This window comes from Trachypithecus francoisi, unplaced genomic scaffold (assembly GCF_009764315.1).
Source record: "Trachypithecus francoisi isolate TF-2019V2 unplaced genomic scaffold, Tfra_2.0 Lachesis_group9, whole genome shotgun sequence".
In the NCBI taxonomy this organism is placed as follows: domain Eukaryota; kingdom Metazoa; phylum Chordata; class Mammalia; order Primates; family Cercopithecidae; genus Trachypithecus; species Trachypithecus francoisi.
In genome coordinates, this window is record NW_022681474.1 from 50128116 (window position 1) to 50145663 (window position 17548).

The window sequence follows — 17548 nt, forward strand, 5'->3', positions numbered from 1 at the left end:
GCACACAGTCAGCAAGCCCTGCCTCCACTAGTGTCCCATACTTATGCTAATGCTGCACAGAGAACAAGGGATCCTCCCACAACCTGAGTGATCACTCTAGCTTGTGGGGGCATACAGAAAGCACCTAGACTTATGCCAGCCAGCACCTTATCCCAAACCAACTCCACCTCCAGCACAACAGTGCACATAGTCTCCATCAGGGTCCTTCCTACTACCAGCTGTCTTGCCTCTGCCACTGTGGTGAATGCCCACAGTGAGGCAGGCACCCCTGCACATGCTAGCACTCTGTTGCAGCTGTTGCACCTTGGCACTCCCAGCACAGTGGACTTCAAGCCTCTAGGAGCCAGAGAACAAAGTTGGGGCCCAATACAAGTTCTCCAGAGTCAAAGCATGCAGTCTAGGAGTTGGGAGCTGAGCAATGGCTCCTGAAAATCTCCCAGAAATAAAGCAAGTTAGTGAATCCACCTTATACCATAATCAAGTCCTCAGGGTCATTGAATAGGACAAAAGGAAAAAAAAAAAAAAAAAAAAACCACCACATCCAGAGGTCAATAACCTCAAAGACTGAAGATGGATAAGCCCACAAAGATAAGAATCAGCACAAGAATGCTGAAAACTCAAAGCCAAGTGTCTTCTTTCCTCCAAATGACCACATCATCTCTCCAGCAAGGGTTCAGAACCAGGCTGAGGCTGAGGTGACTGAAATGACAGAAATAGAATTCAGAATATGGATAAGAACAAAGCTCATTAAGCTACAGGAGTAGGTTGAAACCCAATTTAAGGAAGCTAAAAATCATGATAATACATTGCAGGAACTGACAGACAAAATAGCCAGTTTAGAGAAGAATATAACTGACCTTATAGAGCTGAAAAACACACTACAATAATTTCATAATGCAATCACAAGTACTAATGGCAGAAGAGACCAAAAGGTGGAAAGAATCTCAAAGCCTGAAGACTGCCTTTCTAAAAAAAGACAAGCAGACAAAAACAGAGAAAAATGAATAAAAAGGAATGAATAATACCATCAAGAAATATGGGATTATGTAAAGAGACCAAAGCTAAGACTGACTTGTGTACCTGAAAGAGATGCAGAGAATGGAACCAACTTGGTAAATATATTCCAGGATATCATCCATAAGAACTTCCCCAACCTAGCTAGAGAGGTTAACATTCAAATTCAGGAAATGTAGAGAACGCCAGTCAGATAGTTCACAAGAAGATCATCCCTAATACACATAATCATCAGATTATCGAAGGTTAAAATGAAAGAAAAAATGTTAAAAGTAGCTAGAGGAACAGGCCAGGTCACCTACAAAGGGAAGCGCTCATCAGACTAACAACAGAACTCTCAGTTGAAATCCTACAAGCCAGAAGAAATTGGGCACTGATACTCAACATTCTTAAAGAAAGAAATTCCAACCCAGAATTTCATACCCAGCCAAACTAAGCTTCATTAGCAAAGGAGCATTTCCAGATAAGAAAATGCTGAGGGAATTTGTTACCACCAGAACTGCCTTACAAGAGGTCTTGAAGGAAGCACTAAATATGGAAAAAAAGACTTACCAGTTACTACAAAAATACACTGAAGTACATAGATTAGTGACATTATAAAGCAACCACACAAACAAGTCTGCATAATAACCAGCTAATGTCACAATGACAAGATAAAATCCACACATATCAATAATAACCTTAAATATAAATAATCTAAAAGCCCACAATTAAAAGGCACAAGTGGCAAGCTGGATAAAGAACCAAGACCCATTGTTATGCTGTCTTCAAGAGACTCATCTCACACGCAGTGACACACATAGGCTCAAAATAAAGAAAGGAAAAAAATCTACCAAGCAAATGGAAAACAGAAAAAAGCAGAGGTTGCAATCCTTGTTTCTGACAAAACAGACTTTAAACCAATAAAGATCAAAAAAGATAAAGAAGTACACTGCATAATGGTAAAGTGTTCAATTCAGTGAGAAGATCTGACTATCCTAAATATATATCCATCCAACACAGGATCACCCAGACTCATAAAGCAAGTTCTTAGAGACATTCAAAGAGACTCAGACTCTCCCACGATAATAGTGGGAAACTTTAACACCCCTTTGACAATATTAGACAGAGCATTGAGAGAGGAAATGAAGATATTCAGGACCTGAACTCAGCACTGGATCAAACAGAATTTATAGATATCTACAGAACTCTCTACCCCAAAACAACAGAGTAAACATCTTCTCATTGCCACATGGAACATATTTTACAATTGATCACATAATCCAAAGTAAAACACTGATCGGCAAATGCAAAAGAACCAAAATTATAATAGTCTCTCATACCACAGTGTAATTAAATTAGAAATTAAATTAAATTAAATTAAATTAAATTAAATTGCCATTGACTCCACAGAAATACAAACAACCATCAGAGAATATTATGAACATTTCTATGCACATAAGCTATAAAATCTAGAAGAAATGGATAAATTTGTGGCACATACACCCTCCCAAGACTGCACCAGGAAGAAATTGAGCCCTGGATGACTAATAACAAGCTCTGAAATTGAGGCCATAATAAATAGCCTATCAACCCCAAAAGCTTAAGACCAGAGAGATTCACAGCTGAATTCTACCAGATGTACAAAGAAGAGCTGGTACTATTCCTACTGAAACTGTTCTAAAAAATTGAGGAGGAGAAGGGACTCCTCCCTATCTCATTCTATGAGGCCAGCATCATCTTGATACCAAAACCTGAAAGAGATACAACCAAGTAAGAAAATTTGAGACCAATATCCTTGAACCTCAAAATAATAAGAGCTGTATATAAAAAACCCATGGCCATCATCATACTGAATAGGCAAAGACTGGAAGCATTCCCCTTGAAAACTGGCACAAGACAAGGATGCCCTCTCTCACCACTTCTATTCAACATAGTATTGGAATCCCTGGCCAGGGCAATCAAACAAGAGAAAGAAATAAAGGGCATCCAAATAGGAGGAGGAGAAGTCAAACTATCCCTGTTTGCAGATAATATGATCCTATATTTAGAAAACCACATGGACTCCAATCAAAAGTTTCTTAAACTGATAAAGAATTTCAGCAATGTCTTAGGGTACAAAAATCAATGTGCAAAAATCACTAGCATTCCTATACATCAAGCACAGTAAAGCAGAGAGCAAAATCAGGAACATACTCACATTCACAATTGCCAGAAAAAGAATAAAATACCAAGGAATACAGCTAACCAAGGAAGTGAAATATCTCTACAAAGAGAGCTACAAAGCACTGCTCACAGAAATAAGAGATGACATTAACAAATGAAAAAAAAAAATTCATGCTCATGGATAGAAAGAATCAATATTGCTAAAATGGCCATACTGCCCAAAGCAATTTATAGATTCAATGTTATTCCTATTAACCTACCATTGAGATTCTTCACAGAACTAGAAAAAGCATTTAAAAATTCATATGGAACCAAAAAACACCCTGAATAACCAAGGCAATCCTAAGCAAAAAGAACAAAGCTGGAGGCATCAGGGTACCCTACTTCAAACCATACTATACGGCTACAGTAACCAAATCAGCATGGTACTGGTACAAAAGCAGACATCTATACCAAAAGAACAGAACAGAGAACCCACAAATAAGTCCACACACATACAACTATCTGATCTTCAACAAACCTGACAAAAACAAGCAATAGGGAAAAATTCCCTATTCAATAAATGGTGCTGGAATAACTGGCTAGTCATATGCAGATTGAAACTAGACCCCTTCCTTTCACCATATGTAAAAATTAACTCAATATGGATTAAAAATTTATATGTAAAGCCCAAAACTCCAAAAACTCTCTAAGACAACCTAGGTAATATCATTCAGGACATAGGTATGAACAAAGATTTCATGACAAAGAGGCCAAAAGCTATTGCAACAAAAGCAAAAATTGATAAATGGGATCTAATTAAACTAAAGAGCTTCTGTACCAATAGAGTAAACTGACAACTTACAGAATGAGATAAAATTTTTGCAAGCTACGCATCTCACAAAGGTCTAATATTTAGTATCTATGAGGAACTTAAACAAATTCATCAAAAAGAAAACATTAAAACGTGGGCAAAGAACATGAACAGACGCTTTTCAAAGGAAGACATACAGGTAGCCAAAAATAATATGAAAAAAAGCCCAACATCACTGATCATTAAATAAATGCAAATTAAAAGCACAATGAGATACCATCTTACACCAATCAAAATGGCTATTATTAAAAAGTCAAAAATGACAGATGATGGCGAGGTTGTGGAGAAAAGGGAACACTTATATACTGTTACTGGGAGTGTAAATTAGTTCAACCATTGTGGAAGAGAGTGTAGCAATTCCTCAAAGACCTAAAGAAAGAAATACTATTCAACCCAGTAATCCTATTACTGGGTATATACCCCAAGAGTATAAATTGTTCTATTATAAAAGCACATGCATGTGTATGTTCACTACAGCACAATTCACAATATCAAAGACATGAAATTAACCTAAATGTCCGTCAATGTTAGACTGGTAAAGAAAATGTGGTACATATAAACCCTAGAATACTATGCAGCCACATAAAAGAATAAGATCATGTCCTTTGCAAGGACATAGTTGGAGCTGGAGGCCATTATCCTTAGCAGAATAGAAACAGAAAATCAAATACTGCATGTTCTCACTTATAAGTGGCAGCCAAATGATGAGAACATGTGGATACATAGAGGAAAACACACACTGAGGCCTATTAGAGAGTAGGGGGATGGGATGAGGGAGAAGATCAGAAAAATATCTAATGGGTACTGGGCTTAATACCTGGTTGTTCAACAAACCCCTATGACACACATTTACGTATGTAACAAACCTAAACATGTAACCTTGAACTTAAAATAAGAATTGAAAAAATCGATAAAATTGGTAAACCTCTAACAAGACTAACAAAAATAATAATAAAGAAAAGACAAATCACAAATGTCAGGAATAACACAAGAGATACTATTACAGATGCTGTAGCCCTTTAAACAATAAAAGAAAATACAAACGACATTACACTCATAAATTTAACAAGTTTGAAGAAATGACCAATTATTTCCTACAAACTACCAGAAGTCAACCATGATGAAACAGATAATCTGAATATCCCAATAACCATTGAAGAAATTTAATTTGTAATTTAAGAGCTCCTGTAAAAGAAATCCCCAGGCTATAATGATTTTACTGGAGGATTACATCAAACATTTAAGGAATTAAAACCAAATTCTACACAATCTCTTCCAAAAGATGAAAAACAAATGTTTTCCTACATATTTTATGAGGCTAATACTACCCTGATGCCTAAAGCAGACAATGATAGTACAACAGCAAAAAAAAAAAACCCTAAACCTCAATATTCTCATGAATTCAGAATAGCAATATCCCCCATAATGTCTTAGCAAATACAATCCAACAATGTATAAAACATTTTGGTAATCAACACAGGGTCATAAAGATAGGCACACTGATCAATGGGATAGACTAGAGAACCCAAAAATAGACCCACACAAATATGCCAAAATGATTTATGGCAAAGATCCAAAAGCAATTCAGTGGAGGATGGACTGTCTTTTAAACAAATGGTGGTGAAGCAATTGGATACCTATAGGCAAAAAAATGAACTTCAACCTAAACATCACAATGTCTAAAATAATTAATTCAAAATGGATTATAGACTTAAAAATATGAAAATATCAAACTTTTAAAAAATAGGAGAAAATCTTTGGAATATAGGGATAGGCAAAAAATTCTTAGACTTGACACCAAAAGCATGATATATAAAAGGAAAAAATTGATACACTTAGCCTCATTTAAATGTAAAACTTTAGCTCTGCAAAAAGTCCTCAACAGAAAAGGAAAAGCCAATTACAAATTGCAATAAAATGATTGCAAACTATATATCCATTAAAAGACTAGTATCTGGAATATATAAAGAATTCTGAAAACTCAACAGTACAATATAAGCAATCATCTTAGAAAAACAGTCAAAAGACTTGGGCAGACATTTCACTGAAGAGGATATCCAGATGGCAAACAGGCAAATATGCACATAAAAAAATTTCAACACTACTGACTATCAGTGAAGTGCAAATTAAAGCCACAATAAGATATCTCTGTGCAATTATTAAATAAAAAATAGTGATAACACAAAATGCAGGTGAGGATGTAGAGGCATTTTCTTATGCATTTCATGGCTGAAGTATAAAATGGTACAGCTACTCTGGAAAACATTTCGGCTGTTTTTTTTTTTAACACTACACATGTAATTACCATATGACACAGCAATTGCACTCTTGGGCATTTATCCCGGAAAACCTGCACACAAATGCTCATAGTGGCTTTATTCATAATTGCCCTAACTGCAAGCAATTCAGATGTTCTTCAATGGGTGGATGGTTAAACAAATAGGGACACATCCATTCTTTGAAATAATACTCAACAATAAAAGGGAGAAACTCTTCATACATGCAACAACTTGGATGGAACCTCTAGAAAATTATGCCTTTTTTTCTAGAGTGAGAAAAGGCCAATAAAAATTATAATACTATATGATTCAATCTATATATCATTTTTTAAATGACAAAATTTTAGAAATGGAGAATAGAAAATACTATGGTTATCAGGAGGTAGGAACAAGAAGGGCAGGGAGGTATGAGTGAGGTCCATGTGGTCATAAAAGAGCAAATGGGGAAGGAATCTTCTTGGTAACAGAACTGTGTGTTGGATGTGGTAGTAGATATATCAGCTCACGCAGGAAAATACTGAATACAACTAAATATACACAGACACATACACACAAATGAAACTAGGAAAATGTGGATCTGAATGAGATCCATAGGTTGTATCAATGTCAGTATCCTTATTGTGTTATTATTGTATCTCAAGATGTTACCCCTGAGGAAACTGAATAAAGGGTATGCTGGATCTCTCTATACTATTTATTAAAACTGCATGTAAATCTATACCAACTCAAAATAAATCAAATTTAATTGTAAAATATTCTGAAAAGGAAGATAAATTAGATGGTATCAAACTTAGCAAATATTGGAATATACTATAAAATAATAATAACAGTATGGTATGGTATGATATTTGTGCAATAAAGAGAAACGAGCACCATCAAAAAGGAATATATCCACATAATTTATCATATTAACAGGAAAGAGCAAGAATAAAAATTATATAATTATCTTGATAGATGCAAAATAGCCTTTAAATAAATGTAACACTCATTCTTGATAACACTATTAGTAAACTAGATATTCAAGCGAATTTTCTTAATCTGAAAAAAGAACATTAAACCAAAATTATGTAGCAAACATATTAAAGAATAAATTATTACAAATTATATTCTGACATCAAGAACAAAATAAAGACGTCCACTGTTATTACATCTATTTAACTTGAACTAAAGACCCTAACTAATGCAACAAGACAGGAGAAAGAAATAAAAAAAAATAACAATTAGAGGCCAGGCGCGGTGGCTCACGCCTATAATCTCAGTACTTTGGGAGGCTGAGGCAGGTGGATCACGCGGTCAGGAGATCGAGACCATCCTGGCTAACATGGTGAAACCCCGTCTCTACTAAAAATACAAAAAATTAGCCGGGAGTGGTGGCAGGTGCCTGTAGTCCCAGTTACTTGGGAGGCTGAGGCAGGAGAATGGTGTGAACCCAGGTGGTGGAGCTTGCAGTGAGCCGAGATCACGCCACTGCACTCCAGCCTGGGCAACAGAGCGAGACTCTGTCTCAAAAAATAATAATAATAATGGCAATTAGAAATGCAAATATAGAAGTTTTATTAGTTATAGATGACATGATTGTGTATATAGAAAATCTAAAATAATCTAAAGGTAAACTAGTAAAATAAATTAGCAAATACAGTTAGTTCACTGGAAATAAGTTTGATATACAAAACCAATTCCATTTCTATATACACACAGTAACAAGTAGAAAAATCAATTTGAAATTTACTACATATAATCATAAATCAATATCCAGGAATAAATCAAACAACAGTTATTCAGATCTCTACAGTGAAAGCTACAAAACTTTACTGAGAGAAATTGAAGAAGCCATAAATAAATTGAGGGGTATACTATATTCATGAATTACGTTACTCCATATTGGTAAGACATTATTAACACTTCCCAAATTGATCAAGAGTCAAGGCAATCTCAGTCAAAATCCCAAATTTTTTTGTGGAAAATAAAAATCTAATTTTAAAATGTATAAGAAAATGCAAAGAGTCAAGAATCACCAAGTCGATCTTGAAAAATAAGTATGAAGCTTGCTCAGGTTTTCCTCCATTTCCTGACTGACCCTGTGGTCCTGTCTAGTGTGTGGTGCATGCTCCTCTGGGGAATTGTGAGTAACAACCTATCTTTTCAATGGCAGTCATCTCCTGATTTGTTGGCCTTTCTATACCTGTATGATAATAAAACTTTCCTTGTAAAACACAATAATGAATTTTCTAAAACTACATACAACAATAATAATGAATCCTACTAACACAATGTTGAGCAAAAAAAGTAAGATACGAAAGAGTATGGAACATTTGATATCACTGATATCAAGTTAAAAACAGGAAAAACCTAATTAAGGTCATTAGATATCAAAACTGGTTCCATTTGGTGGGTGTGGTGACTAAAGGGGTGCACAGGGGAGAGCTCTGAGGGTGCTGGTGACGTTCTTTGATGTAAGTGTTGTCTGTGTGGGCATGTCCACTTTTGAAAATTCACTGTGATTTACATAAGATTTCAACATTTTTCTGTATGAGGTTTATGCTTCAGTTTATATTAGCAAAACCACTAAGAATTCAGTCACAACTATATTCAGAATAAAACAAGACATTCCAAAACAAGAAAGAATAAAAATAAATTATCTAACACCTCATATAAAAAGTTTTTAAAAATAGCAATAAAATTGACCAGGTGCAGTGGCTCACACCTGTAATCCCAGTACTTTGGGAGACTGAGGGGGCAGATCATTTGAGGCTAGGAGTTTGCAATCAGCGTCACCAGAATGGTGAAACTCCATCTCTATTAAAATCAGTTGGGCATAGTGGCATGTGCCTGTAGTCCCAGCTACTCGTGAGCCTGGCGCACAAGAATCACTTGAACACAGGAGGCAGAGGTTGCAGTGAGCCATGATTGTGCCACTGCACTCCAGCCTCAGCAACAGAGTGACACTGTGTCTCAAAAAGTGGTAAATAACAATAAAACAACTATTATGTAGCAGGCAGACAGAAAAAAGTACAAAAAATGATTAAACAAATTAGACCTAGTTCTTTGAAAAAAAAAAAATAGAAAAATCTGCTGTCAAGTCTAATCAAAAAATAAAGCAAGACAACACAAATATGTAATAATAGGAATGAAGAAGGAGTTACGTCAACAGCTCAGTATTTTTAAAATTGTTTACAAGTACTATATAGAGCTGTAAGTAATGAATTTGAATATTCCAGTGAACTGCAAGATTTTCAGTGAAGCAGATTACTAAAAATGATTAAATGAAATGTAGAAACCAGGAAAGAAAGTTTCCAAGATACAAAAGTAGTATCTCCAAAACCAGCAACTAGTCCAGAAAATTGTACAGTCAAATTCTTTCCAACGTTCAACAGCTCTGTCTATGTAAGTACAAAAGAATGAGCAATTTCTTTTCCATGTTATGAAAAGAGCACAAGCCTAACACAAGCTGAACACAAGCATCTGAGAGAGAAATTCTGCCAATGTTACTTATGCATCTAACAGGAAACCCTCACCTGCTATAACAAAAAAAAAAAAATGATATAAAATAGCACAGTAAGCCAGGACCAATTTCTAGGAAAGGGCTCTTCACAGAATGGAGACACACAGAAAAGGGTACTCTTCTTCTACTTACTGCTATCTTTCTGGGTATGACAGTTTGAACTGCCACAGTCATTCTGAAATTATGAGAAAAATTAAGACTGTGGCCTGAGAACAGCCAAGTTGAGATATGAAAAAGACCTGGCCTTTGGGCTCAGCAATGAATGGCTGAATTGGCTAACCCTGAAGCCTTCCTAGTTGCAGTCCTCTTTAATGTGAGATAGTAAGTCTTTCTTATTGTGTAATCCACTTAAGGTGGACATTCTGTTACCTGAAGACAAGCACATTCTGAAAATGTACAAATGTGAATTAAATTTAAGCTGAGAGAAAAAAGAAAAATGATTCATAATTTCTAAAAATCAATGAGATATGCAAATTTATATAGCTTATAATAAAATATGATATTGAAGTCAATAGGGAAATGAAGGTCTGCTGTATAAATGGTAGTAGAAACCATTTAGTGAAAAAATGTAAAAGCTAGGACATCATGTCACAATTTATCCCAAATCCATCCCAGTTAGATGGTAGATTTTGTTAAAAAAAAAAAAGTCAAACCACAAAAATAACTTGAAGAAAGTATGAGTAAACAGTATCTACTTTGCGAATTGGGTATAAGTTTCTAAAAAACGCAAATATAAAAAAATGCAAACGGATAATCTAATTATTTGACCACATGCATTTTTTAATGTCTGTATGTGAAAATATTTAATTCAAAGTCAAACTATTTATTGGAACAAAATATTGAACACAAATAACTATCAATTCCTTTCTGAAAGAGAGGTTATATAGGTTTACAATGTGCAAAGAACCTGAGGTATAATTTATAAAAATGTGAAATACAAACGACCAATAGTTATACTTTAAAACATACAATCTCACAAGAAATGCAAATCTAGTATATTGTTTTTTTATCCTGCTATCAAACTAGCAAAAATGCTTAATATATATTAACCATATTTTTTAGCATATAACATAGACTTTATATACTACTCATGGATGTGAAAGTTATTAGGCCTTTCTATAATCAATTTGAAAATACGTATCACGTACATTAGGAGCCTAAAAGAATTAATATTCTTGTTCTGGTAATTCTACTTCTTAAAAAATATAATATGGAAGTAAATATAGATATAATTAAAACTGTATGTATTTTAGATGCTCATGACAACACTATTCTATAATAAATGTGGTGAAAATACCTAAATATTCATCAGATAGGAAGATGCAATAAATGATGGCTGCCTGGAAGTTGAGTAATGTATTTCCACTGAAAAAATCACAGTTGTAAAGCACAAAGAAATGAGAAAATATTACCAATATAACATTTTGTAGGAAGGTCAGGATATAAAATGTATTACAATAAATAGCAATTTGATAAATATACATATCATAATCTCTATATACAGAGGGAGAAAAAAAAAAACAACAAGAAAATACACCAGAAACATTAACAGTATTTATTTCTTGGTTTAAAGATTGTAGCTGAGTTTTACATTCTTCTTTTCATTTATCTGTATTTTCTGAACATTCTACCCTTAATGGGTATGTATTGATAAAACGCTACCTAAAATGAAATACTTAATTGCATCTTTTCCTTATTTCTTTACTGGGATGAAGCAGCAGTGTTTGTTTCAGTTCTCGGCTCTGTCAAAAATAGTTCTGCACAAGGGTTCAGAACGGTTGACATTTTACTTTGAAAATACACTGGAAGAATGTTAATCCATGAAGAGACTCAAGTTTATTTCTCTTCTGCAACTCACTGTGCACAGCCGGGAGTCTCTATGAGAGCAGCTTAATAGAGACACTGCACAGTCCTCAGACTAGATCCTCGCAGCCCCACCTCCACCCATATCCCCCTCCTCACTGCTGTGCCCACTTCCCAGGCTCCTAGCACCAACTGCTGGAGCCACCAGGTAAAGGCAGCTTCTACCTCATTAGGAGTTAGCCTTTTCAACCTGGCTTCACCTCTTACAACTTCTGAACCCGAGAATTTGGGGCAATTTGTAACACCGCATAGTGGATCTGCACAAGAATGTTAATGATGCACTTTCAAGCTCAGGGAGGACTGAGGTCTTACGGCGTGGCAATCGCTGCACAAAGAGCAGTTATTACTCAGTGAATTATCAGCAGTCACAAGGCTCTCCCAGGGATGCAACATCAAGGGGGGCATTTGATTCCCATCCAAAGCCAGCTTTTATGAAGAATCAACATTGACAGAGAAGTTAGAAGAAGCATCTTAAACTAGTAAAGGGGAATGAGGCCCTTCTATTTCCCTGGGAAATCGCTGGAACAGGGAGGCTGAGCCAAGGGCAGTGGTGGAAATTTCAACTCAGCAGGCTCCCAGTCAACAGGAAGGGACTGTGATGCCCTAATGCTGGCTGGGGAAGGTTGGAGCAGAAAGTGAGATGAAAGGGAGAGAGGGAGTCACAGAACTGCATTACCTTAAGTTCAGAAAGGATGTTCTGGGTACTCTGTTAACCCCCTCTCACTCCCAGAAAATCTGCCTTCCAAGCCCAGCACAGCATCATGCTTGCTGGTGCTATGCATCTCCCCAGTCTCTGGGCCTCTCTTTCCCAAACTTAGCTGTGCAGACCCCAATTCCCCACCTATTGCAACCAGCACATGTGCTTCTATGTATATTTAATACATTTGGGTCCCAGAAAGATCCTGCCTGACCAGACTTTTAGGGCCAGAGAAAAACTTGATCCCCTGAACAAAATACTCCTTCAGCCTCTCTTGGTCCTAACTTGATTCTTGAAAGGAGAAGAAAGCAGCTCTGTTGTCTCACACCACATCAGGGTCTCCCTCATCCAGGACGCAAGGCATAAAACAAAGCCACAGGCTGTCCAGATGCTTCTGCCTACTTCTCCCACCCTCCTGCCCAAGGACACCCGCTGCCCTCCACTGAGCCACTGAATCGGGTGGATGCCACCCAGAGAAAATGAGGTTCAAAGGGCCTGCGAGCAGTTGGCAATTCTCCCAGGGTTTTCAAGCACAAGGGACTGGAGTTAGTGGAAGAGAATGAGTTCTCTACACCAGTGTTATTAGGATGGAGAAAGGCGGACAGCTTCCGCAATCAGGTCATGGAGAAATGTTTCCTCTGGGCTATAACTAGTGCTCCTATCCAAGCAAGTCATGCTTGTGGGGGAAAAAAAAAGACAACTATGTTTTTCTTCTTGCAATGATTATACTAACAACAAAACAGCCCTGAAAATAAAATCTTATCAGAGGTGAAGTTCCACAGATTCCTCACAGCCCTTGGTCTTTATAAGGAGTGGACATCTGCTGCCAGGCATAGAAGGGGAGTTTGGCACTGCCCTGGCACACAGAGCTGAGTGATCCCAGCTGTACCAGCTCAAGGCTGCAAGAGGGAGCCTCCCATCTCTGGCCTTGGCTTTGGAGCTATAGTCTACGGTACTGTCAGGCTGGAAGCTGTGTTTTAGGCCTTCCTGTGTCTCTCTGCTCTTGTGGAGTCTGAGATAGATACGCTCAGAGAAAACGCACAGTCCCATTTGCCCGAAGCTGATGCCCTGTGCCATATGAGCATGCTCTCACTGCCAAGTGCTGCACAGTGTCATTACACTGACTGACCCCTTCATCTGACAGGTAGGCTTATATTACCTGTAACTTTCCTCTGAAGAAACAAAGGTTCAGAAAAGGGAAGCTGTGCAAAAACTCAGGAGAGGCAGAACCAGGAGCAAAGCAAAGGCCCAGGTCAATGAGACAACATATGTACAATGTACCTTTGGATACCGTGGATGCTTAATAGTTCCTGCCCGCTCCCTACACCTAGTAGCTTCCCACACACCCCACCTTTGGAAACTTGACTACAGGTGGCTCTGACAGATCTGTCAGAGCTCAATCATGAGCTAAGGACATTTACATGGACATGTTCATGGCATCCTCCTTTGGAGATTCCTGTCTGAACAAAGAGAAACAAAGCCAAATAGAAATTTGTGGAGGTCCTGTTACAGTTCTGAACCCTGAAAAAAAAATGCCTCCAATAGGATAAAAGAAGCATATGTCACCCCCCACCCCACCAAGACATATGTTAGACCAATGCCTGTGAGAGCTAGAAGAGTTTCCAGCAAACCTTTCCCCTGGTGGCAGACCCATGCCAGACAGCTCCAAGTACAAAACAGACAATTGATATTTTGCTAGTAGTTACACAGCAAGCTGATGACATAGACTTTTGATTTTTCCATACAAAGCTCATTCACTAAGAACACACTTCCTGGATGAGATAATTGAATTAGTATTTGTCCAGCACCCTGTAGTGAAAGGCGATCACCCACTCCTAAGGGGCTGAGTAATCTATAGTCTCTTGATACCACTTAATCGAAAATGTCTGGGTGACTCACTATCCCTGAGATTTCCCTCCAGGGTATTTAGTTTAAGAAAATATGTTGGTCTTTAATTTAAAAGATGCCTCTTGGTTTAAGTCTTAAGAAACTGCTTAGTCGGTGTCTGATTTGTTCATGTATGGTATATACAATCTTTGCAGGGAATGTTGCCCCTGCCCGGCATAACAGGATCTAGAAGTCTGCCCAGTCGGCTCCTCCAGCAGCTGTGCACCTTGCATGGCCAACAGAGCTGCGACCCCTTGGATTCTGACCTTGGGCACTCCTTAGATGACTGATCTTGGCACTGTTTTGGTGTGGCTCAGGACCCTACCCTCAAATTTGCCACCCATCCTCAATTTTTTTCTTCCTTATGTGAATGTCCTTTATTTTTAAGTTACCCTGATTTTCCAGCCCCACCCTTCACAGCCCCGTCTCCCATCCGAAACCACCACTCAGCTCTGCCTTCAAATGCTGCCCTACCCCCATGATACGGTCCTAATCCCTTCTCCTTGGTTCATCTGAAACCCCCTGGACTTGCTTTAATGCACCCTAGGCCGCATCACAAACATTTGCTATAGTAAATCCCATTCCCTGCTTTCCAGATAACTTCCCCTTAGCAGTGATAAGCTGCCAGGCAGACAGATAACAACTAGGATATGCAGTTATTAAGGGCAGATTTTAAAATGACAAAAAAATACATTTTAACATAAAGCCCACTTGAAAATCAGCTTCCCTTCCAACTCAATTACATTCAGGCCTCCTGCTCAAAGCTCCTTATACTGAGAGATTCCAGCTCCCACTGGCTTCGGGGTTTTTGAGGCGCGTTGCCTTGGCAACATGGAAGGCCCAGACACCTGAAACAGAAAGTGGAGGACACAGTGCCTCCCCCTCTCTCAGGCACCTGAGGTGGCCAGCAGGGCGCCAGGCACAGGACTGGAGGGTCAGCTGCTTGAGACAAGGCAGGGACCTCCACAACCAGCATTGCCACCAAAAGAAGTGGGTGGGAGACGGAAGGAGCTGGCAGGCAGGACCTAACTTCAGAATAAGACTTGGGGATGAAGGCAACTGCGCCAGGACCATGGTCAATATGAACAGTTACTTCGGCAGCCAGCTACACTTGGCAAGCTTTTTCATACGAGAGTGACTGAAAGAACCCTCCTTACCTGGTGGGAGTCCCAGTGCAAGCCCATATCTCTTGTGGTCATGACTCAGACTAGTGCTGACCACCCATCCCCATCCCCTCACCAAGTCTCACAGCTTTGGGCAACCTAACAGACATCATAGGCCAGCCCTGGCTTCTTGGACATCACAGGTCACACCCTGGCCCTCCATGGGAAGTCACAGAATAGTTGCTAGCCAGCTCCATCTAGGATGCCACCAACAAACCTCTGAGCTCCAAAATGTCATCAAGCCATGTATGTCAGACATTGTGTCACAACAAATTATTGAAACTTCAATTATTTATATGACCAATCCATGACTCTCTCTTCCATCACAGAGTGGGCTAAAAATTCCCCACCTCCCCATCACACATGCACCCAGGCCATCCCAGCCTCTCCCTGGTGAGCTAGTCTTTTGCCCCATCTGTCACTGATGAGCTCTACACTGCTCCCTCCCTGTTCCCCAGCTCTCACACCCTCCACCAGTCCACACATGCGTCTTTCTACCCTGGCCCTCAGGAGCAAAACCTTAGAAGTCCCCCACCCAGATTCTCAGTACCCCAACATCACTTAGCCCTTGCCTCCCCCCTCTAGCACTGCTCCTAGCCAATGCTGACGTCAGGCTAGAGGGCTCTTTACTGAGGGCTTATCCAGCCCCTGCTGAGAGCTCGTTGCTTGCAAGGACTGTCCTTCATGCTCCAGGCACCATCACTAGTGGAGACATCTTCCTTCGAAGTGTATGAAGTGTGTACATGTGTGAGTGTGTGAGCGTGTCTGTGATTACATGAGGCTGTGCCTGAGTACATGCCAATCAGTCAATGCTTTCATTATTTCCAGAGAAGATCAAGCCCCTGTGGCCTTGGTCTTCTACACCATGAGTAGTCCCATCTCTGGTCTCTCCTGTACAGGTTATTTCTGGAAGTGCATCCAAGCCAGTGGAGTTGGCCGGGCCCAGGACAGCCAGCCACTGACCACACCAGGATACCCACCATCAGCTCCACATTGGCTCACAGTGACCACATCCGAGGTCCTTCAGTTGGATAATTGTTCCAAGCCCTTACTTGCCATATGGGCCTCTTTGTCCTAGCCCTGTTAGACTGTTGGTGTCATGGGTCCCCTTAACTGTGGGGATCCCCACCCTGGATAAAAGGCCACTTCTCCACTATCTACAATCCTGAAAAACTGTTCTCTATCCCCTATAAGAGGTGGAAGAAGAGGGAAAGTATCACTGAGAAGACCCAGGCTGCCACCTGCACCAGCACCAGCATCAAATTAAAAAAGCCAAACCTCATTCTGAGTTGTTCAATTCATCTGTCTCTCATTTCTCTTTCTGCTGGGCTCTGGCATTTTCCAATTTCCACCCTCCTTGCAGCTCCGTTTTCTGTTTGTGGCCTTGTCTCACTTTTGGATCTGGAGGACACTCAGGCTGTAACGTCTGTCTCCCGCCTCAACCGCAATTCACACTTGTCCCTGTGGTTGGGCTGATTTCACTGCTCTGAGAAAACACATTGTCCCTTATAGCCTCCAAGCAGCCCCCCTGATCAAAGCAGTAGGACCCAGTTGTTACAAGGTACCCTTGCTCTACTCAAAGAGACTCCATTAGTGACAATTTCTGTTTGGAAACCTCTCTGCACCTACTCCCTAGCATGCTATATAAACACCAGCCAATGGTAGCATCAGCAGAGAGAGACTGGGAGGGAGGATATCTGTGCCAATTAACAGTTGCTGGGAGCCCAGGGATCCTGTAGCTGTTGCTGTCTTCAGTGGCACCATAGCAGGAAGACTGGAAGATAGAGAGCCTGGGGCTTACCTTGCGCATGTCTTTGCCAAAAGTCTCACTATAGGTAGTGCCAAGGATTTCAAATTGGACATAGGGATTCGAACTGTCCTCCCGAAACTCCATCACCCCAGTGAGGCCAGTGATGTGGCCCTGCAGAAGAGGAGAAAAACCCATTGGAAAATCTGGTTAAAGTAGAGGATGGCATCCCAAAGGCTAAGAGGAACAAGGAAGTGGTCACCAAGAAGGGAGCAATCAGTCTTGAGACCATGGACAGGCTGTAATGAGGACAAGATAGGCTGGTGGTCCTAGGCCCTCAGAGTAGGATCAGTACTTTCTAGGACATTTGCTTATGGGAGAAATCCCTAAGGCTTGCA

General features: G+C 39.4%; 1 protein-coding gene across 2 annotated transcripts in view; it reads right to left on the reverse strand.

The window, feature by feature from the left end:
- The window catches only part of GRID1 (glutamate ionotropic receptor delta type subunit 1), a 791790-nt gene that overhangs the window by 252724 nt on the left and 521518 nt on the right, over positions 1-17548 (reverse strand). For both annotated transcript variants that reach the window (XM_033208974.1, XM_033208975.1), the window contains exon 8: positions 17205-17324. In XM_033208974.1, coding sequence (XP_033064865.1) covers positions 17205-17324 — 120 coding nt within the window. The remainder of the gene's footprint in view (positions 1-17204; positions 17325-17548) is intronic.